General features: G+C 38.2%; 1 protein-coding gene across 2 annotated transcripts in view; it reads right to left on the bottom strand.

Annotated features, from left to right (window-relative positions):
* The window catches only part of itpr3 (inositol 1,4,5-trisphosphate receptor type 3), a 141,165-nt gene that overhangs the window by 29,764 nt on the left and 88,414 nt on the right, over positions 1-22,987 (bottom strand). For both annotated transcript variants that reach the window (XM_003220395.4, XM_016993301.2), the window contains exons 14-36: positions 22,334-22,475; positions 21,004-21,165; positions 20,575-20,747; positions 19,710-19,829; positions 18,751-18,933; positions 18,259-18,510; positions 17,860-18,004; positions 16,823-16,970; positions 15,635-15,831; positions 15,336-15,465; positions 14,943-15,000; positions 14,296-14,461; positions 13,024-13,188; positions 12,118-12,186; positions 11,616-11,741; positions 10,841-10,963; positions 10,418-10,618; positions 5,369-5,620; positions 4,609-4,734; positions 2,677-2,802; positions 2,130-2,250; positions 1,048-1,232; positions 436-584 (exon numbers count right to left, since the gene is read on the bottom strand). In XM_003220395.4, the coding sequence (XP_003220443.1) occupies positions 436-584; positions 1,048-1,232; positions 2,130-2,250; positions 2,677-2,802; positions 4,609-4,734; positions 5,369-5,620; positions 10,418-10,618; positions 10,841-10,963; positions 11,616-11,741; positions 12,118-12,186; positions 13,024-13,188; positions 14,296-14,461; positions 14,943-15,000; positions 15,336-15,465; positions 15,635-15,831; positions 16,823-16,970; positions 17,860-18,004; positions 18,259-18,510; positions 18,751-18,933; positions 19,710-19,829; positions 20,575-20,747; positions 21,004-21,165; positions 22,334-22,475 (3,519 nt within the window). The remainder of the gene's footprint in view (positions 1-435; positions 585-1,047; positions 1,233-2,129; positions 2,251-2,676; positions 2,803-4,608; positions 4,735-5,368; positions 5,621-10,417; positions 10,619-10,840; positions 10,964-11,615; positions 11,742-12,117; positions 12,187-13,023; positions 13,189-14,295; positions 14,462-14,942; positions 15,001-15,335; positions 15,466-15,634; positions 15,832-16,822; positions 16,971-17,859; positions 18,005-18,258; positions 18,511-18,750; positions 18,934-19,709; positions 19,830-20,574; positions 20,748-21,003; positions 21,166-22,333; positions 22,476-22,987) is intronic.

The raw sequence follows: 22,987 nt of genomic DNA, 5'->3' as shown, positions 1-22,987 counted from the left end.
CTGCAGGCTAAACATACCCAGCTCTTTAAGCCGCTCCTCATAGGGTTTGTTCTCCAGATCCTTAATCATTTTAGTTGCCCTCCTCTGCATGCTTTCCAGCTTGTCAACATCTCCCTTCAACTGCAGTGCCCAGAATTGGACACACTATTCCAGGTGTGGTCTGATTCAAACTCTCCCATTCTATTTCCTACTCTTGCACTTATTCTTTGCTTCTACCCATGGGCTCCCCTTTCCTGATTCCATATAATACTGTATGTGCTCAATGTAAAAACAAAATGAACACTGTATATGATCAATCATGTCAGTTGCAACCGAGCCAGCAAGAGTCCATGTCAGGTCAAGGCTCCTGGATACCAGGTCAAGCAATAGGACTGGCCTGCACAGGTGGTCATTCCCCAAAGGATACAATGATACTAACTTCTAGGACTCACTTACTTAGAAAGAAAACCACCACTTTCACAGCGCTGATAGGCCTCTGTCCCTTCCATGAAAAGCAGTTCTGGACGGTGCAAAACATCCACCAGCACTGAAAGTTCAGCTTCCACAAGGGGCTGCAAGCGCTCCTCCAAGGCATTGATAATGTCCTGCAACAGTACAATATTCTCAGAACAAAGATATGTCTGTTCTGCAATTCCACGATTATGCCATAGAAGGGTACATTTACAGCTAAAAACTGGTTCCGAATTCTGATGCCCTTAACTTTCCCCCAAAAAATCTGGTTTTGAGTGCTCCTTAAGCCAGCAAAAATAAACATGAAAATATAGACAAACATAAAAGGCCAGGTTATCTCTACTTTAACATCTCATTGACTTGTCTCTCCTTAGGACTTGTAGAAACAAAAATAATAATGCAAAATTTGCAAAATTATGCTATAGACAATTTCCACACACTTCTAAATTTAGAATTTTTGTCTACAACATTTGGATCATCTTAGAGTGGAATTTAGTGAACTTATATTTCAGGGTGCAGAGTACCCACATGCCTGTCCCTAGGACAGATGTACTTTGAGTGCATTGCACATCATGTCTATGAATCTCTCTCCCTCACTTGTAGCTTCTCAATGATGTTCTTGTAGTCCCACTGGTTGGTGGCAGCTGAGACTCGAGGAAAGGTGCGTGCAGCTGTCTTGTAGTTCGAGGCATTCCTTTGTGCACTGTTGATGGAGGAGGTGTTTAGCAGGGAGCTCACATGAGCATCAAGGTCCATCGGCAATGCGATGGAACGACTCTTGGCTGAAAGGAGAAAAGGTTTATGGTGAAAGGGGTTTAATTCTATTAATGAATAAGGTAATAACCACTTGTGACACTTCTTTCATAGTATACTTTTTTTCAGAAATCAAGGCGCAGGCTACACAGTATATAAATTGCAAGGTAAAGATTTTAGTTTAAAAAATTAAATCTAAATGTATATGTAGGGAGAGGCAGGAATTAAACATTCCCCTGTTGTGTATCTTCAATCATTTTAAGACTATGGTGACCTTAAGGTGGGCTTATCACAGAATTTTCTTGGATTTGTTCAGAAGACTGACAGAGAATGAGTATCCCAATGGATACCATCGTTGAGTGAGGTTTCAAAGCCTAGTCTCTAGAGTCATTGTCCAATACTAAAACCACTACACCACTCTTGCTTCCCTCTTCACAGTCCCAACAAAAATCATCCCACCCTACATTGCAGTTAGATAAAGGGCTCCTATTGGCACTACTTGATGTTTATTTTTTAACATTAAGTGCTGCACAGGGATGGATAGCAATTTCTGTTGGATTTTGAGCAGGGGAAAAACATGTTTAAGTTTGCTAGTGTCCTTTCCACACCTAGGATTTTTTAAAATGGTTCATAAACCACACAACTGCTCTAGTATATTTTTTTACATTAACAATTTCTGTTTTAAAGGGTACAGCTCACCTGGTATACCCAGTGCAGCCGTAATTGTACCATAATGAGCCAAGCTCAATCGAAATGTGCAGAATATATCTGCCTGCTCTCTGAAGCCAAATTATTAATGAAGGATGGACTTTACATGTGGGGTGACTGCACTTGTTTCTTCACTCTGAACTCATAGGGATAAACCTCCAAGCAAATCCACTGACAAGTCCACAAGTTCTGAGTTACATGGGGATCCTGCTCCTTACCAACCATAGCCAGCGTGCGGATACAAGCTTCCACTGAACTCTTATGTTGCTGCTGCAGCCAAGGACACTCCAGGAGCCTCATGGTAGACTGGAGGAGCTGCACCACAATTGTCTGATGGGTCTGAAAGAGAGGAAAGCGTTTTAAAGCATCTTGAATTCAATGCTTTATCAGCTAGACCTAGGGGAAATTAGAGGAAATCATAAGAGATCCATCATGGAACCCCTGCACTATTTTTAAAATTTTAATAGAAGCTGGCGTAGAAGAGGGGCCTGAATGGAATCAGGTGCAATGGTTTGGTAGTTACACCTTTCGTCACACAATTTTCCCCATCCAAACTTCTTCCTCTCCAAATTATTTTTTCCAGATGGACATTATCATCTGTTGCAAAGATGGTGTATGGGGTATTGAGATTTGGACTTGGAAAGAGCACAAAAAGTAAGATTTCTTCTTTCCCTTACCCAGCCCTTCACACCATGGCCTTGACAATTCAGATTTCTATTCTGAAAAAGTGAATCAATTCAAAAGTCCAAAGTTGTTCATTTGTACCTGTAGGGAAGTACTATTCTCTGAAAAAGGTGAGCTGAAGAAGGCATTGATTGTGTCCAGCACCACAGTGAGTACATACTTCTCCAAGGCTGGATCTGATAAGCGCTTCTCGCGTTTCTTGCACACCTGTGGGGTTGAAGGCAAAATAATAACAATGGTGTGACAATAAAAGATAAAGTCGGCAATATAAAGCTGCATCAAAGAACCGAGGTACGTGACCTGGCCAATGAAATATCTATGAGGCAAAAAGATGGGCAGGGCTTATAGCATGAACAAAAGACAACTGACGGATCTGTCAACTAATGAACTGGATGCCAAGAGACTACGAGTGGCCCATGGGCAGACCTCATATTCGATGGGACAAACCAATGGTTAAGCTATTTGGCCAGAAATGGAAAAGAAAAGCACAGGATCATATATTTTGGCGAATGATAGATTTGTGTGAAGGAGGAGTGGACTGCAGACAAATAGGATAATATAGGATTTAGCCTTTTTGACAGTTTTGAAGCATTTCCCATGAATATTATTTTAGAACTTTTTTCAACAATCCCATAAGATAGGCCAGTTATTCTTCCAGGATTGCAGAAGGATAGCTGCACCTTTGAGTGAGTGACCTGCTTCCGGAACCCTTAGATGTTCGAGGTTGAGATAAACTTTGTATTTTGGATTTCCCAACTCACACGCTTTACAATAAACTGTGCCACGTCTCTGAAAGCAATAGATCAGCCACATACACAAAAGCAAACAATATGGAGAAAATATTTACAGGGTGTGATGAGTTCAAGTGTCATCAGAGGGGCAGCAGATGGATCTCTTCTTCCCTCATCCCAAAACAAAGGATTTCTTTTCAGATTGCTCCTGTCAATAGTAAGACTTTCATATTCTGTAATAGCATGCCTGGCAGAGAGATTCTAGCACTTCAGAGTTCAGCCAAGCAGGAACAAATGTGTATTACCTGCAATTCTAATAGTATAACTATATTATGTGGAAGCAATTCCTTGTTAAGCGGAATGCAAAAACAATAAAATATCACCTGCTCAAGGAATGGCCTACTGAGATCCAGCACGCCAGAGTTATGTCCATCCAATTCAGCTTTCAGTCTTCCAAAACTGGCTGGCCAAATGCCAAAGGGAAGTTCACAAGGAGGACACAGCAGTGATATCCGTTCCCTGTTGACAGCTTGTGCCATTTCTTAGTCAGTGGTTTACTGTGTTAAAACTCTGAGATTACACTGACTATCATGGTTAATCACTTTGTAACAAAGAACATAAAAAATGCTCAATGTTGTTTTGCTTTAGAGTGCCTCTGATGAAAATCGTAATCAAAATGCACTGAGCTTTATAATTTAGTGTACCCTAGAGGCTTTCTCTTCCCATTCTTGCTGTTCCTTTTCTCCTTTATATAATGACTACTTGCTACTAATTGACATATCCTTCAGATGTGGCCAATGATTCCATTTCTTCCTTTTAAATAAAAAAAAACCCTCTTTGTGCTAATAGCCAACAAAGCACTGTCAACAACAAATTCCACAAATAAATGAAGTGTTGTTTCAGAAAGTAATCTTTCCAACCATTTCATAAAGTAGTTGAACACATAGCTACTGTCAGCATAGCATCAGGCTGACATTTTGCCAAGAGATTTCTCCTGGTGTTCAATCCCAAAACTCCTTTCTGCAGAATTTAGAACCTGTTTACTTAAGAAAACTTCTCATTACAGATAAATTCAGTCTTTTAGGTCATGTAGAGAGAACTTCTTCCTAAGGCCCAAGCTCCTAAGATCCACTATGTTGTCCGCCAGAGCATGTTCAGTGTGAACATACTATACAGAAGGCTCTATCCTGAAAAATTTGACATGCTCCAACTGTTTTCAGCTTTCGAAGAATGATGACCCCAGAAATCATTAAAAAAAAAACACCATATGTCTAACACCCACCCTAGCCATGTCCAGAGTGAAGTTCTCAAACAGTGTCCAGATGTGGTTGCTAGTGTAGATCTCCTTCATTTCTACCTCTGTGTCTACGTAGCAATGGTTGACAAAGTTCACATAGGCAATCTTCACCTGAAAGATAAGAATAAAAGAAAAACATGTTAAAGATCTCTGCATAGTGTCAAAAGAGAAAAGAACAAAGGAACGTCCCTCCATATTAATCATGGTCACTTTTGAAGCCAATGTAATTGGAAACTCAAAGTTTAAGTTTTTCACCGAATACCAGCTGCTCAGAAGCAACAGTAAGAAAAGGTTGTTTCTTCATGCCAATCTTATGAGCCCTCAGAAGCAACTGGCTGGTGTGGAGAAGGATGCTGAAGTATACAGGCTTTTGGCTGGACCCAGCAGGGCTTGGCTTTTGTTCTTAGTCTTATATATTCACAGTGACTGTCCGTAAGATCAACATGGCTAAGTAACAGTTTCTCCAGTCTGACACAAAGGCTGGGGAATCTTTTGATCTCCAGATGTGCTGGATTCCAAATCCTGGACATTCTATCATACTGGCCAGAGACTGAGGAAGATGGAGTCCACTCCAGCACACCATCCATTTTTTCCCCTGTAGAGTCCATATAACTGGACACTCAGCTTGAACCTTGCCCACTAGGACAACTATTCTGTTGGACACAACTATCTATATCTTTACTTGAACCTTGCCCACTAGGACAACTATTCTGTTGGACACAACTATCTATATCTTTACTGTTACCTCAGTGATGCAATCTTCATGAGTGACCACCCGCACAACATCCTCCAATGGAAGCAGGGACGTGCATTTGATCTCTGTGTAGACATTTTTGCCTTCAGCGCAGGCTGCTAGAAGATCTACCAGAGAAATGTGGTACATAAGGGGGCTGTTCTCTTCTATTCCATCCCTGGCTGCTGTCATCATCTCCAACATGTTGACTAGGGAGGTCTTATCATTATAGAATACCACAACATCATCCCCAGCATTGGTCAGCTATAGAAAAGGGACAAAAGAAACAAGCAAGATGTCTCCAAAAGAAGGGTGGCAATTATTTGCAAAATAAACAACTTTCTGACCCACCTCTACCCCCCACCAAGCCTATTTCCCATTTGGAGTAAAACTAAAGCTGACAGTACATACAAGGCAAATCTTCCAGCATATAAGACACTTTCATGGCTTGCATTGATATTATTCTTCCTTTTATTTTAAACGATGTGGCTGACAAAGTGATTAAAGACCCTTGTGTGCACCAGTAATGAGACGGCCTCTTCATAAAATTATTTGTTGGTTTCTACTGTGCTTTCAGATGCAGCATGGACAGATCCTTATAGGAGATATATATAGATTCATCTGAACTATAATTAAACATCAAAGACTGTGCCAACTCACTCCACTTCCCAGATATAAATAAATATTTCAAATATAGATGTCTTTTTAATAAATATACAGTTATCATATTTGCAGGTCAGTATTTACAGGTTAGCAATATAAATATATATAATTTAGTTACATATTTGTGTGTGACAACCTTTCAGATTAAGAGATACATTTTACATCAAGTTAGGAGAAAAGTCTACATTCTTAATTGCTATTTACTTGCCATAACCGATTCCCCTCTTGACAGTATTCTATTGTTGATTTTTATTAAAACCTTAAAATCATAAACTGAACTGAGCCTTCTACGTATTGCTTCCTTGTGATCTTTTCCTCTGGAAGATTGTGGCATCAAGTGTATCATAACATAACTGGTTTGCTAATTCTGACTGTATACCAAGGAAATTACTGATTTGATGATCTTTGACAGAAGACCACCAGGGTTTTCTAAAGTACACTTGGATAAAGGGCATCATTCAGTAAAAGATTCTATAATTTTTCTTCTGAGGACAATTGCTAAGGACAGTTTGGCATTTATATCAGTCTTGAACATAATCCATATCCTTCAATCATATACAGACTTCTTTCACCTTATAAGATATCCATTTGATACCAACATAGAATAAGGCCCTCATAATTTGTAAAAGTCTGGACAGGAGATTGGGTTTTCTAAATGTCAGGATTCATCTAATCTTCCTCTATATCAGATTTAAAATTATTTACCAGACAATAAGTCATTTCCTTTCTGATGTTGTTTAATCAATTCAGCTTTCAGTTCCCATTGTTGGGCAATGTACATGCTTCTTTGAAACAATCAGGTCCATACAGTTGCATGATTTTGGTAACTGTATGATCTAACCTTTCTTTTTTTTGCCATCATAAAAAACCCCAGTTCCTGCTTCTCCAAATAATTCCAAAGGGAACCAACAACACTTGAGTGTTTATACTAGTATCTCCCATTTGCAACCTTCATCTTTGCTCATATGTCAATTACTGAGGTGACTGTAGGTACTAGTCCTCTGGGCAGAATATCTGTTATGGATGGAATTGTATGCCAAGTACATTTAAAAACCAACCTGTTGGCTTATCTGATGTTAAAAATTAATTTTAGCACCAAAACCTGCCCTAGACTTATACATGAGTATTTATTTATTTACCCTATTTATACCCCGCCTGTCTCTACCCTGAAGGGAACTCAAGGCAGCTTACATAAGACAATTATTCAATGCCTTAAAAACACATAAAAATATGCTTAAAATAAACTGAATTAAAATTAATACATATTAAACATTTAAAAACCGCATTCAATATTAACCATATGTAATATTTACCATATTACATATGGTTTACCTATATTACATATAGTAAATTGTAATATAAGCTGTATTTTGAAACTTGTTAAGTATGTGTTAATTTTTTCTAACTAGTAATTCCAGTTGGATGTCCATATTGTTCTTTACCAACAAACACACACTCCCAGAAATCTGAATGACTCCATGACAATATCATCCAGCTGTTTTACTGAGATTTCCGATCGGTCAAATATGAATATGTACAGTTTCCTTAACCCATAAAAACATTAATGGGTTTAAATAAGCTCCTGAGGCTTTGCCAAAATCTCTAAAAAACATCAGCACACTTTTGAATTTTACAGCTCCCAAAACTAAGATTACTATAACATCTGCACATGCTGTTACTTTTATACCCCTTTTTATGCTAAGCTCCCTGGTTTGATGTTGGCTATCCAATTGCATTCTTTCTTCATCTCAGATTGGAACTTCAAAGGACTTCAAAAATAGAGACCCTGAATATTATCTGCTTAGATTTTGTGTAATATTGGGTACAAAGCTAGTGCATATAACACAGAGCTGAAGTAGCAATATCGTCAAACTTCCAAGTGAAAGTATCTTAGATCTTTTTCATCCACTGGTTTGTAGGACCACTACTACGACCTTATAAAATGAGTTGAGGCAGTGGTAAATAAAGACACCAGGCAATCCATTTTATTGAAGCAGAGCACATAAATATTAATGACTCATTCCAGTGCCCTCTTTGAACTACAGTGGGCCCTTGGCATTCACTGCGGTTTGTTTCCAGGACCCTCTATGGATACCAAAATTCATGCATGCTCAAGTCCCATTATATGCAACGGCATAGTAAAATGATGCCCTTTATATAAAATGGCAAAATCAATGTTTGTTTTTGGATTTTTATTAATACAGTAGTGTCTCGCTTATCCAAGCCTCTGGATAATCCAAGCCATTTTTGTAGTCAAAGTTTTCAATATATCATGATATTTTGGTGCTAAATTCATAAATACAGTAATTACAACATAACATTACTGCGTATTGAACTACTTTTTCTGTCAAATTTGTTGTATAACATGAAGTTTTGGTGCTTAATTTGTAAAATCATAACCTCATTTGATGTTTAATAGGCTTTTCCTTAATCCCTCCTTATTATCCAAGATATTCGCTTATCCAAGCTTCTGACGGCCCATTTAGCTTGGATAAGTGAGACTCTACTGTATTTTTAAGTCACAGATGGTCAAATCCATGGAAGCAGAATCTGTGGGTATGGAGACCAACTATATCTGAAAAACGTCTTGGAGGTGGTCACAATGTTTTATGCCCCCATTTGCTCTTAATCCTTTTCCATGGACCGCTGCAGGCTTAGCACTGGAAGAGGGCAATTATTTCTCCAACTGTCAGGGGAAAAGAATCTAAATATAACTTAGTTGCTGATCAGAGCAACTGGGAAGAAATACTCAGTTCAAAAACCACTTTTAAAACCCTGTGATCTGGTATTTTAACAGCATAGCACTCTTCAGAGAAATAGCACATTCTTCTGAGGGGGGCATTCAGAACATTTTAGTACAACTTGTCTGATTTGTACTACAAATTGATGACAAATTATTTTGAAAATGGGTCATAACTCCACTCTCTGTGCAGCACCCCATCTCCGTGCTGAACTACTAAATTGTTTAGATGACAGAGAAATGAGGGGGACAAATAATGGAATTGCAGGGATGTGGGTCTGAAACCAAAGAAACAGCACTTCTAGATGGAGTACAACTTCACCTTCATTTTTCACTCACTGTTGCCAAATTATATGAAATAGCGAAGGTAACGTTTTATATCTTTCCACAAATGTTTCTAGAGCTGCTTTATTGCTTACCTTGCATATGTAGCATTTCAGATTTTGTATAATCAATACTTGTTTGACAAATTAAGAATCAGCTTGAGAGATCACAGCCTCCAGTTCAACAGAGATCATGGAAGAGGTTTAAGAGCAGATGGGACATCTTCTAAGGTTTGATAGTGGCTTAGCTCTGCTGATATAATCCTGAATCTGTCCATTCTGTCTTCTATGGGCCAGATCTATGATAATTAACCTTGACTTTTCCCCATTATATTGAAACTTCCAAACACCATCCTTACTGGGCAAATTATAATTCCCTTCCTCTGTCTTCTCCTGCTCTATTTCTGTTACGATTCATATTAACAGAAATAAAGAGAAGTGAAAAGTATTATAGGAATCATAAAGCCCAAAAATGGAATACTAACTTTTCTACATATACCTGAAGCAAAATTAAAAAGTTCTGTTCAAACAAGTGTTCTGAAGCTTAATTTGCCACTATATCAAGCAACATATAGAGTCTACAATGTGTATGCTACATTTCTGTCAAAGATTCCAGTTTTTTCCTTGAGTTCACTCCTGTAGATACACGTTTACATATGTGGGCTACTGAAGACATGGCAGAAAGTTCAATAACTTCGTCCTTTAACCATCTGACATTTGACTGAGAAATGTGTAATCACAGCCAATTCAAAGTCATCTCCCACTCCCACCTTCCAACAACCGCAAGCAAACTAGGGGGGGGGGGTTGCTTATGATTTTGTTATTACATCTCCTATAGGTTGCATAACATACACAAACCCAACCAGAAATAGTCCGTTCCTCATTCAAAACTGTCTCAATAGTATATCATCTATACTCTGATGGCCCGGGCTGTGGCACAGGCTGGTGAGCAGCCAGCTGCAACAAATCACTCTGACCAAGAGGTCATGAGTTAGAGGCCAGCTCAGAGCCTGCGTTTGTCTCTGCCTTTGTTCTATGTTAAGGCATTGAATGTTTGCCTTATATGTGTAATGTGATCCACCCTGAGTCCCCTTCAGGGTGAGAAGGGCAGAATATAAATACTGTAAATAAATAAATACAGGAGAATTATAGCTGGTTTCTTGGGGCCCGGTGTAAGCCTACTTCTCATGTTGCCTGTTTCCCTCCATTAACCTACAATGTCAGTTTCCTTACTGGTGTATGAGAGCTTCCTCTCAGTGCTGTCATCATTCTGTATCCTGATCTACTCCCATTCTGTACCCTCTTTCTCACATGATAATCTCCATGGGACCTCACCTCAGTCATGATCATGTCCTGGCATTTCTTGATGTACTTGCCCTCAGCCTTGATGATGGTGTGCAGAAAGTCAAGGTACTGCACATGGCGCCCATGTGTTGCTAGGCAGTGGATGAAATGCTGTAGCACTGTTTCGCTGATTTCTGAGCAGAGTTGATAGTTGTTCAAGAAGATGTGCTGCATTGTCTCTGCCTCTAGCAACTGTGAGGAGGAGGAGATGTTATTCATGGCCTAATGGCTTGCATGGGTACAGTCTTATCTGGCCAAACACCTCAAGGAGGCAACAGAACTATTATCTGTTGGATAAACTCTGCAGCAATGATTAAGCCTCAGCAGAAGCAAATGATCTATGAGATTTCTTGGCTATTTAGATACAATTGTATTTTTATTCCCCACCTTCTTTACTTGCCCCCTTTCTCTTACCCCAGGGGTGAGGAACAAGTTGAGATGCTTATGTAGAAGGGTTTGGTTTTCTTGGTTGCCAGCACAGAACTTCTGCAGGAACTGGTGAGTTAATCTCAGAATCTCCAACATCTTGATGTCACCCTGCATGTATTCAAAGGAATAAAATATATTGCAAATGTTTCATACAAAGATCTGGCTTAGTCCCTACTTTTCAAAATCTTTGAAAACTATCACTGATAGTTCCTTGATCTTTAAAACTATAACTGAGCACATAGCTCAGTCATCTCATGCATTTTGCTAGCAGATACAACCAAAAAGTACAGGGAAGGTTCTGCTTCTTTATACTATATATTATATGACTAAATGGAGCCAGATATTTCGGTTGACACCTGAAGACCATGTTTCATCTGGCAAATAAATAGCCTTCCCAGAAGATAAACAGACTAGTGTACCTTGACTTGTTTATCTTTTGAGAAATTTATCTAAAACAAAAAATATCCAGAAATGACTCCTACAAACCACACGTACAAGCAATGCTTTAGGAGGACAGAGCAACTATCATTTCTTATACAAAAATAAAGATATTAACAGTTTTTATATTATTTTTTAAAGTGAAAGATGTTAGTAATGTCATTACACCCCAAAATAACATGTCACAGGACACATAAGCACTTGTAATGCATTATTTCTAATCTCTGGTTGTGAATGATGACTCAGTGTCCTATCCCTTTATTCAAGGCTCTGGGTGGTCTTCTGTCCCCATCCTGATTTTCCAATCCATCTTTCTTCCCACCTTTTCATAGGGGATCTGTAGCAGATCTAGCATCACTTTGTGAGCATCCATATTCTTCAGCAACCGTTGTTGCTTCTTTCTCATCTGCTCACCAACCCCACACATTTTATTCAGCCTTTCCAGAATCTAGAGAGAAACAAAGAAAAACCCGACTCAGAGGGAATAGAAATTAGGGAAAGGAAGAAAGTATTAAGCAGTCTTATTCTAGGCTTTAAAGATGGAGAAGGAAAAGGAGACACTTCCGTATGTCCTTACCCTTGAAAAATTAGCTTATGGCTGAAGTATCCCAATTTACTTATTTATTCATTCATTCTTTTTTTCATGCCTATTTCTTCAAACAATTCAATGCAATATACATAGTTTTGTTTTGTGGGACCTTGCTTATTAAGATTAGGCTATAATTGGCTCTGTAACCCAGTTCTCTTATCTGTGCTCTGCTTGAATGATTCCCTGCTTTTTTCTGACAGCTTGTCTAAGGAGAATGACAGATGAAACTGCTTACTCCTTTTACCAGCTGGTAATTCTCACTGCTTTTTTCTCCAGGAGTTCCAGGCTCCTCATCTGCAGTACTCTAGAAGGAGAAGAGAAAGAGATAGATGATTCAAGTGACTGAACATAACTGAAAAAGAAAAAGAAAAAACATCCTTCCAAACCCTACTGTTAAATCATTTACATACCACACTGGCTTATAATGATAAGTATACTCTTCAAGGGACAAAAGGTGCAGTGCTGAAACAAACAAAAAATGCAGTGCTTCCCAATGTTTGGTCCCTAGACATTTCTGGACGTTTTTCCCTAGAAGCCACAGCCGCTGTGACCAATGAGTTGTAGCTCTGTTCAGAGAAGGATAGTCCTATAAATCTGGGGAAGTAAAAGTTTGGAGTCCCTATTATATCCTAATTAAACTGAATATTTTAGAGTTATATTGGCACAAAAAAGCAAGTTCTGCCTCTCCAGCCTGATGACATTTTCATAGATCATTAAAAGCTTCTGGAAACTTGATGTGGTGTCAGTAAACAGCCAATGGAATAGAATTCCCTGTTAGTTGTTCACTGGAGTAACTAGATTACTTACTGCACTGAACCATTCAATTACAACCTCAGAAGCAACTCACACATTACTTTAAAAGAATCACACAGTGAAAGAGTATACTTTAAAAAGGATAAAGTATGTCATGATGTGTTATGTTTAGAAATAAGGAATATGCATCCAATACTAAAATATACAGCAAAACAGAATGAATTGTAAAAATCCTACTGAGAAATACCAAAATTCTTTTTTTGGTGCAAATAAATTAACAAAGGGGAAAAGAAGGACAAGATGTGAAACATCCATAATATAGTATGTAAGTTACAGAGCATTCCAGAGCTGTTTCACATTGTCTTCTCTGCAGCTGCTCAGACTCTACCTCTTTCTTCTCCTTCTTCTCTCCCTCTTGTCCATTTTCCCCCTTGGAGCTGCCCTTCTTCTCTACCCAAAGTTCTGACTTCTCCACCATCATGCGCAGCTTATCCAATTCTGACTTGATCACTTTGTAGTTCTCAACATCCTGAGCAGAGATAAGTAGCTGGACCTGGATTAAGATACCACAAAGAACATCAGTGCATTCAAGAAAAAAAGATTAATGATCCAAGACAGAAGGCATTATATGCCATTAAAGATGGCATATAATACATTTAGGCTACAATTTTATACATTTTCAATAACAATTATGTTTATTCCCCAGTTACACAGAGGCCTACTTCTCTTTTTGCTGGTAGGGGGAATTTTAGGTTGCAGACCCTGCTTTCCCTTTTCAGCAAAAGCACAAATCTTGGAAACATCCAAGAATAAAATTCAAATGTTGTGGTTTTCCATTCACCCACAAAGATTCAAGAGAGAACAATAAAAGCCTGAGAGCATGTATGGCCACATTTTCCCCACTCTTTTTCTATATGAATAAGGATTCCCTCTTCTAAGGAAATATCTTCCATGCACAAAATGATTGTATTGTACATGGGAAGTCCACTGTCGGACTGGCACAAAGAAATGGAATAAAGATAAAACACTGTGGTGCAGGTATCATGCACTACTGCTCATGAATTTCTTAAGATTGTAGATTTTGAGGCAGCATTTGTTTTTCTTAAAGTAATTATTGCACAGTGTATTGTTTTTCAGAAGCCTTATAAATACTAAAAAAATAATATTAATGACAAGTGGAGATTAAAAAATGCCTCAGCAATGAGATATTTTGAATTTTGTCTGCTGTTTCCCATTTAGTGAAATTACTTTCAAGAACAGCTGCTGGTTTAGTGTCATTACTGCCATCACATCAAGTGAACTGATCAGTGTTAAACAAAGGAAAGACACATTCCAATTAAAGCAGTCAATGTATGATGTAAACAACTCCTGCCTAACTAGTATTCATATTGAATACTAGACACAGCCCCTTGCTGATCTGAAGACGTCAAATGGGCCAGAATATGGAATGCACACAGTATGAAGGCATTTTTGACTTAGTCCATAGACAGGTCTAAGGAAAGGTAGTACCTAAAAAGAAAGCAAAAAAAAAAAAAAAAAAACCCAAACAGAACAAGCTAGCTTCCTGATCAATGCCATTTGGTAAAAAGAAAAGAAAAGATGAAGGCACTTAAACATGCTAAATATAGATGTGTGGAAGTCACACAGGGTTGGAAATTACCTGCTTAAAGGTGTGTAGGACCTCTTGTCTCTGGCTGAAATGTTTGAAAAGCAGCTGAAGAGAACCCGAGACAAGTGGAGGGTAGTCATGCATTGTCAAATGGATCAGCACACGGAGGAACATCCGCCCACCTTCATCATCCACTTCTAACATGCTGCTTGTTTTCCTGCAACAAAGTTGGGTGAGGGAAAAGAAATCAGAAAGCACGAAGCAACCACCTACATTTGCAAACATCACCAAATGCATTTGTATGCTGCTTTCCCATGGTAAGCCATGCTCAAAGCAGGACACAATACCAGAAAAAGTAATGCAAAATGTCAAGATAATTCAGTAACAGTTGAAGACAAGAATATGTAGATAATTATATATGTTTTGAGAAATACATAATAAGATTAAACCATATGCTAATAATTCATATAAAGCTCAGGGAGAGATAGGTAAAAGCACAAATATAAAGCAGTCAAAGTAATACATCTTATTCATGTTGAAATATTTCTCCCATGAACTGCCACTAAACTGTGATGCCGCCAGCAATAAAAACTGAATTCTCTTGCTATTTATGCCTCTTTTTCTCCACATATACACACACTCTATGGAAAAGATAATTAAGATGATTAATGGAAGAGTCATAACTAATAAGAACTCACCCAACCCCAAACATGGCCTCAGCTTGCTCACCAATCCGATCCAAATTCATTGTTGCAGCTGCATGAAGGAAACACATAAGTAAGTATTACTGTGTGCCATGAAGATACAAATTAGGAGATAAACAAGGAATCTAAGAAATAAACAAAAATATTGGTCTTGATGCAGCCCTAGGTCCCCATTCCTGGCCTAATAACATGGCTTTCCTTCTTTTCTGATATGTCCTATAACACACATAATTCCCATTGACACTGTGATGACAAAATATACAATAGAACTTTTATTCAAAAGTTTATTCAAAAGTGAAACACCAAACTACTTTTAGAGAATGTATTGGCTAATAAGGCTTCAACAGATCAAACAGAAAGAAAATGAAAAAGAGAAGCCAAGTTTACTTGTGGAGTCAAAGGCTGGAGCTGTTCCATCGGCCCCACTGTCCTGCATAGGGTAGACCTCTACAAACTCTTTCTTGAAGACAGAGAGCAAATAGGAGATCCTGTAATCCAGACGTACATTCAAGATGAACTGAGAAAAAAGAGAGAGCACAGGACATTAAATCTATGCCATCCACATACCTTTCATTCTTCCTCCCGCTCAATAAGTCCCAAATCTATCTATGAAAGGCTCACCAGAAGCAGCCATGGTGTTACAAGCAAAAACTATTCGGTCTCTAAAGCGACAACTTAACACTGACCTGCAAGATCTCCAGAATTTTTAGCTTTGTTTCCATCACCACGATGTTTTCATTTTCAGTGCTCCTTCCCCTCTCTGCTGGCTCAGGAACTACCACAGCATTTATATTTGAGGGACCAAAGATAGACTGCTTCCTGCTCAGCACCATAGTAGACATCATTTGACCAACACCATGGATTGATCTCCGGACATTCTTTCCTGAAAGAGTAACCGTATTCAACTAGGTTCAAGCTGGTCTTAATTGCATTCAGATCTTGGCAATGGCTCTCTGCTCGGCTTTTACAGCCACATTGAGAATCAGGGTGAAAATCTTCCCAAGGCTCACACTGACTCAAAGATTAATTTGAAGTTGAATGAAAGAGATTTACTCATTTTTGTGGAAAATTCCAATTTAGGTTTCATAGTTGTGCTGCTGGTATCTTCTTCAACAATATTATCCACTGCATGAATGTCTTTGCTAATCCTTAAATAACATCTCTCAGATCACAGAAAGTTACTTTTTTAGATTGCAATTCCTAGAATTCCTCTGGCATCATAAGGGAATTTTGGGAAATCTGGTCCAAAAAAGAATCTACAGAGTTTTTCCAGATTTTGTGATTGCCAAATAATACCACGGGCAGAGGAAACCCAAGGCCATGGTGAACTTTATCAAGAAATGATAAATAATAAACAAATCAAATAAAAATAATGTATTAAGCTAATGTAATAACATACTAGTTTCCTAAACTTTCTCCAGTTTTACAATGCCTTTTTACAGTACTGTTATTGGAGGGGTTTTTTGTTGACTTCACTTTACAACACAATAAAAATAGCTTTCATCTTCACAGTATTGAGTATATAGTGTATATCAAGTGGTCACATTGCCAATTAAATCCATTTTAATTGCAGGATGCAACACCACAATACATGGAAAAGTCAAAGTGAAATGAATATATCTGCAAAGCACTTTAGCAGTGCATCCCTTGTTCAATCAACATTAACTGAATTATACATATTATACCATTTATTTGGCTCTAAAGTACAAAAAGTACCAATGACTATGGTGTATAATCTGGACTAATATCCAAAAATTATAGCTCACATAAATGAAGTAAATCAACGTTGTGTTCATATCTGTTATTAATCTGAGCAATTATATCAAAACCTGGCACAATATGATTCATCTTCAGTAAAGCCTCACTGGACATACCAGGCATATCATCATTGTACATGGTCTGCATCATCAGCTGAGGGTTCTGCACACAGTCTATGATCCCAAGCAGAGTTCGTGTCAGGCGTAGCAGCTCACTGAAGCTGTAGAAGCCAAAGTAAATGAGGTTGTGGGCAAGACTGACAACCTAAAAACAAACAAAACAGACTCAATCACATGGAGAAGATCAAAACATACTAGCACCCTAAAGTGGTATTGGACCCTCTCTGTCATTTTTCGTAAATTCCAAGAGCTGAAGTAAAACAATCTCATTACTGTTGGTAAAAGTCAAAACTGATACTAGTTTGCCCATCTATTAAAGCAGTTGGAAAAGTGCAGTTTTGCAACCTATATGCATTTCTTTTCCCATTCCACCAAACAATAATGTTTTAATTTTTAAAAAATCAGTTTATCTGTTTTTGGAAAGGTCCAGCAACAGTAGTCTTAAACTTGTGTTAGATGCTGTTTCCCACATTAAAAAAAATCTGGACATGGCCTTTTAGAAACTATTAGAAGTGTTTGTGCATTGTGGTGTGTGGTGTGGGAGTAGAAAAAAAGTCCCCTGATTCAATGTTGCTTTGCCTGATTTATTGGGGGGGGGGGGGTGGAATAGTGTTTACATGATGCTGTTACATTGAGAACTGCTTTTAGGAGGCATAGGTTTCCATATATCAGTCTCTCTTTCTCTCTTTCCCTCTCTCTCTCGCACACACAGAAGATACATGTGAATAGGTATATATCAGATAGCGGTTAGACCGGTTTACGAAGACTGGAGGATGGAGAAAAGACTCAATTTGCTTTTCACAATGTATTATTTGAGCATTGTATGAATACTTGTATAAATACACTTCTCCACTCTATTGAAAATTACCAGATTAATTTAACCAGCCAGCTTTAATGGAGAGAAAAAAATGAAACACAAAAAGCACATGGTGAACACCAGATATGACTTCTTTCTAGAAGTCAACATTTGAGTACAATGATCATTTTTCAAAGGCAAGTGAAAACTCACAAAATAGCATAGATAGGTTTCTCACCTCAAAAGTGAGCTTGTTCTTCTCCTCATTAGCAAAAGGTACTGCTTCACTGACCACATTGTTGAGATAGTCCTCTACAAACTCCATGGTACTGGCAAACTTGTTCTTCTTGTCATCCCTTGAACTATTCACATTGGCATCATAGCTGCAAAGCAAAGGGAATGACTGATTGAGTTAAATCAATGGTTTTAGTACAATTTCTAGTCTTCCAGAAACCACTGAACTACTTTGATGGTCATGAAGATGAGAACACACACAAACATGTGCTTTCCACAAGGTGCCACACATGTGCTATTACTAGCGAAAGGATAGGGCGCTTAGAAGGATGTGCTAGATGTTATTCTCTTCTATGCTATTCTCCCCATTCCCTCTTATTCTGAGATCCTTCATGTGCCTTACTCTTTGATGGTGATGGCTGTAGGAATCTCAGTCCAGAGACGAGCAAATTTCACAGGCATCACCTTCTCCTGTGGATCTCTGTCCACATGGACATGAAGCATGAGATGGCAGAAGGAGGCTCGAAGATCAAAAGGCAACATTTCATCCGCCATGCAAAGGAAGATTAGCTCCACCCCAAGTTGCTTGGAGATTTCTTTAATAGCCAAATATTGCCTGTCCATGCACATACGGGCAAACAGTTTCAGCTGATACCTGTGCAGGGGAAAAGTAAACAGGAGTAACAGTAAAAAAGGAAACGTAAACCACTAATTTCTTATTTCTATTAATATACTTAACCAAATTAATAAAAACTGGGCCTGGTTACAAGGACATTCCAGAAGCCATTCCTGGTCTACTCCATGAGAATTGTACAATTACAGGAAATTTGGTCAAGGATCAGATATAGCCAATGGCTCTGTAATAACTGGGACCAAAATGAGAAGCACTTCTTACCTATAGTAACTCAAAACATTTTCATCGTGCGCATTGCCGGCTCGTGCTTCCTGTGCTAGCTGCCGAATGCTCTTTTCATGGTGATCATTGTTTCTATCACTCCAGGTGAGCCAAACCTCCTCCTCAGAAAATTCAATGCTCAAGTATTCATGAGTTTGTGACATCTCTTTCACAGGTCTCAATCTAAAAATCATAAAGAACATTGACGAAATGGCCATTCCCAAACGTTCAATGGAGAAAGCTGTCCTGGACCAGTTCAATGCCATTTAATGACCATTTTTATGCATCTATGTTTCTTTTTTATACCGAACCATATATATTTCTAACTTGCATTTCAGCTTAAAAATGGAGTTTCGCCAACAACTTTCTAGTCATCTAAGTGCTTCGGTATCCACAGGACCAGTGTCCACAATTTCATTTATCCACATCCAGCAAGATATGTTCTATCTAGGCATTTTCTACGTCCTCCAGCAACATCATATGGTATATTGTGGCCAGAAGCCCTTCATTTCAATAGGGTTCACTATTATCGATAGTTTTGTTTATCCACATGAACTCTGGGAACACATCCCCCATGGATATCAGGGTTTTACTATAATTTCTTTGATAGCCTGACTGCTTTAGAGACAACATTGTGTTATACTGGCTCTGTATACAATATCAAGCAAAGAACTGTATTTGAAAAATAACCAACATTTGCAGAACTTTCATCTAAAATAGCAAGAACAAGGCAACTTAGGGAACTATCTGAGGTTTACATTCAACTTATATGACACGCTCAAGCTAACATCTGCCCACATGAAGAATACAATAACCTCAAATATCTATAACACTTAAGAACATCTAAAGGAACTTGTTTTAAGATGGACATGAAGCAATTCCCCATCACTTTGTAAAAGGGGGTAAAAGATGAAACCAGCTCCAGTGTTTGGAGCAGAAAGGGCTCCTTGTATACTCACTCAGTTTGGATCAAGATGTCAGTGTTCTTGGGGTCAAGTACACACTTGCAGATCAACTCCTGAGTGACAGGTATGGCTACATGATTTGATACACATAGGTCTGAGAGATAGTCTAAAAACCTAGGATACACATAAGAGACTTACATTACCTATTAATCAAAATGCACTGGGAGAAGAGAACTCTCTCTCTTCCTTCTGTCCAGTTAGCTATACAATTCCTTGAATTGCTGTTGGCTGGAATTGTCAATTATCAAACATAATCCCCAAATGAAATATCTTCAAATTCAGAAAATGTGTTTGAACTCCAAACACAAATATTTATAAGGCAGGTGAGACCATCAGACATTTTTCTAGAGGGAAACATGACTGTATAACTGTAAATCATTTTGCAAAGATAGAATCATGCCTTCAGTGTCAATTGCTTTGTACTCAAGGAAGATGCAATATAATACATCGACATAGAGCATTTCTCTCAAATCTCATTATTTGCATTCCTTTTCCCCAATATTTCACAGTATGCATATAATTTATTCTTTTTGCCCATCCTGAATACAATAAGTATACAGAGTTTGCAAAAGCTAACTATTTCCTTTGCAAAATAGCTTTCCTCTTATTTCCTTCCAATTCCTTTAGTACCTTAAAATTTGAGTATGATAGCTACTCTTCAGCAATCTGTAGCAAACTCCTCTATATTGCAAACGTTTTGGTAATATTTAAATCAAATAAATCTAGTTAGCTAATTGTTTCATATTTGTTCTTTAACAGCAGCTACAGCTTTTGACACGAAAATAAATATTATTGCCGACAGAAGAAAGGATTCATCCAAAACTCTAAATAACTCACTACCCAATAGAATGGCACCCACCTGGGTTCCCGATTCTTTCGCACCAAGCTCACAAAAGTCTCCACCTCTGTTTTGGTGATATGCTTTTCAAGAAGTTTGCGGTTATTGTGCAAGAGGGCAGTGATAGTGTCTTCAGCCAAGATGTCATAACCAATCTGGGACTGCATCATGCCAAACTGTTTGGCAATATGTTCCTGTGGAAAAAGAGTTCATACCTGAATAAATGGATCAGTCTGCATTCATGTTTCCAACCTAATTCAGGAATATCAGAGAACCCATTAATCTTTCCAAACAGATTAGTCCCTGATTGGCATTTCTCTTATAGGTCCACTGAGGAAATGAAATCCCACTGAAGAGCAAATAAATGTGTTTTGTTTCACACATGGATCAACTATACCCAATGTTTTAGGTGCAACCTAGTGCCAGAAGTATCCATATTTAAAAGCCTACCTGGTTCTTGCGATAGTCCTCCTGGGAATGCCGGAGTACCCTATAGCAAAGCCGAAACATGTATTGATAAGGAGCATTCTTCTGATCGGATAGCTCTTCCAAACGCACCAGTGGGCCTTCCCCACCCTTGTCCTTAAATGGTGCTTTCAGGATCCCAAAGATCTACCCAACACAAAAGGAAATACAGTGGTCAAACTGAAAAACTCATCTTCCAAAGACTAATTACTAACCAGTGATTATGAGGCATTTCATGTCCTATGCTTATTTACAGGCAGTCCCCAAGTTATGAACAAGATAGGTATTGTAGGTTTGTTCTTAAGTTGTAAGTCAGAACAGGTATGTTTTTAAAGTGTAACCAAGCAAATATCTTTTATAGCTTTTCATAGCATAAGGAAGGGTTAACACCCCTGTGGTGTTTGTTTTGCTATTTGTGCCCCTGTTGAGATTTCACCTCACTTTCTGTCCCTGTGATAATTGGATGTTGAAAAATTTGGCTTGTTGTGGAAACAGTGATTGTTGAGAAAGCTTCAGTGGAGACACCTTTTCCCCATGATAACTCTTTCAGGAGTGAATTTCCCTTCCCAGGAGTAAATTTCTATCTCTTCCTGCTGTCTCACCCCATTCTTAACTATGAGTAATTTGTAGGTCAGATGTTTGTAACTCTGGGACTGCCTGTATTTCTGAATGCTTTTATCTAGATTTACTACTTTGTATCTGTCATAAATAATTACCGGCCACTTATACTAATGGAATACACTCAGCAAATTGTTATCTCATTTTATTCTTTTCTTTAAACCGAAGGCAGAAGATAAACCATTTTAATAGATGAAATAGTTTTCTCTAAGGAATTCAAAACGACAACCTCACTTTCTGCCGTGATTTCCAGTTGGAGTCTCGGTAAGCAGAAAAGGTTTTTTATCTGCTGTTCACCCAATGTCAAGTAAAATTAGAAATAGAAACAGGCTTCCTTAGAATCCTATCATTGTGAAACTGAATGACAAAAAAGAACAATTTCTCTGATTGTTAGAGATGAGGATTTAAAACCTAATTTGAAAAATCCTTCCATATTCCACCAAGTAGGCTAAACAACCTGTTCAATGGTGGAGAAAAAACAGCCGTGTGCAGTATATTCCAATGCATAGCTATTCAAAAGTAACTCATACTGTTTGTGCACACCAAAAAGTATTTCTTAGTAAGTGTGTTTAGATTGTAGCCTTGTAAGAATACCCTAGCTGTAGAAGTATCCACAACTCTTCACTAAATGTTGCAAATACTTGGTTTCTACTTTTTGTTTTCCTCTACAGAATCCTCCACCCTGGTACTTAGTCACCTGTTTCAGAATGTTCTGCTCTCTCATGAGTTTCTGCCTTTCCCGGTTGGGCTTGGTAATAACTATATCCAAAACATTTTGACCATTATTGGGCACATCACTGACGAAAAACACTAAGTCTTCCAGTAGTTGAATCACAAACCTGCCAAAAATACCATGGTTAGTATCATCAAAAAGATAACCCACTCCCTAAAACTAGGTCCATTAATAATATCAACACAGTAGTCTTTAGTATCTCCCCTATGTAATTTTTTCATCATAATTTTAATTATTTGCCAAAGTTCTTCTCATTTAAAGTACAGTGGACTCATGAGGGATCCATTCCAGAACCCCTCTAATAATTTTTTTTCACATAATCTGTAACCCTGTTTTTTAAAATTTTGTAATGAATTATGTCTTGGGCTTCCAGCCAAAGCATATCATGGAATACCTCTGTCAGCCCTAGAAAATGCCTAGATAAGTATTCTCTCTAGGCCTCTAGGGCAATTCCACGGTCAACTTCAGATGGAACTTGTGATAGAAGCTGACCATAGAATTGTGCGAAGAGAACACTTCTCTAAGCATTTTCTAGGTCTGACAGAGCAATTCTATGATATTCAAAGGTCTTCATGTATGAATAAAACTGCATTCAATGAGCTTGCATAATAAGAGGGT

Source organism: Anolis carolinensis, chromosome 4 (genome assembly GCF_035594765.1).
Source record: "Anolis carolinensis isolate JA03-04 chromosome 4, rAnoCar3.1.pri, whole genome shotgun sequence".
Taxonomy (NCBI): Eukaryota; Metazoa; Chordata; class Lepidosauria; order Squamata; family Dactyloidae; genus Anolis; species Anolis carolinensis.
The sequence above is the reverse complement of the archived record's forward strand: the minus strand, read 5'-3'. Positions and strand labels throughout refer to the sequence as shown.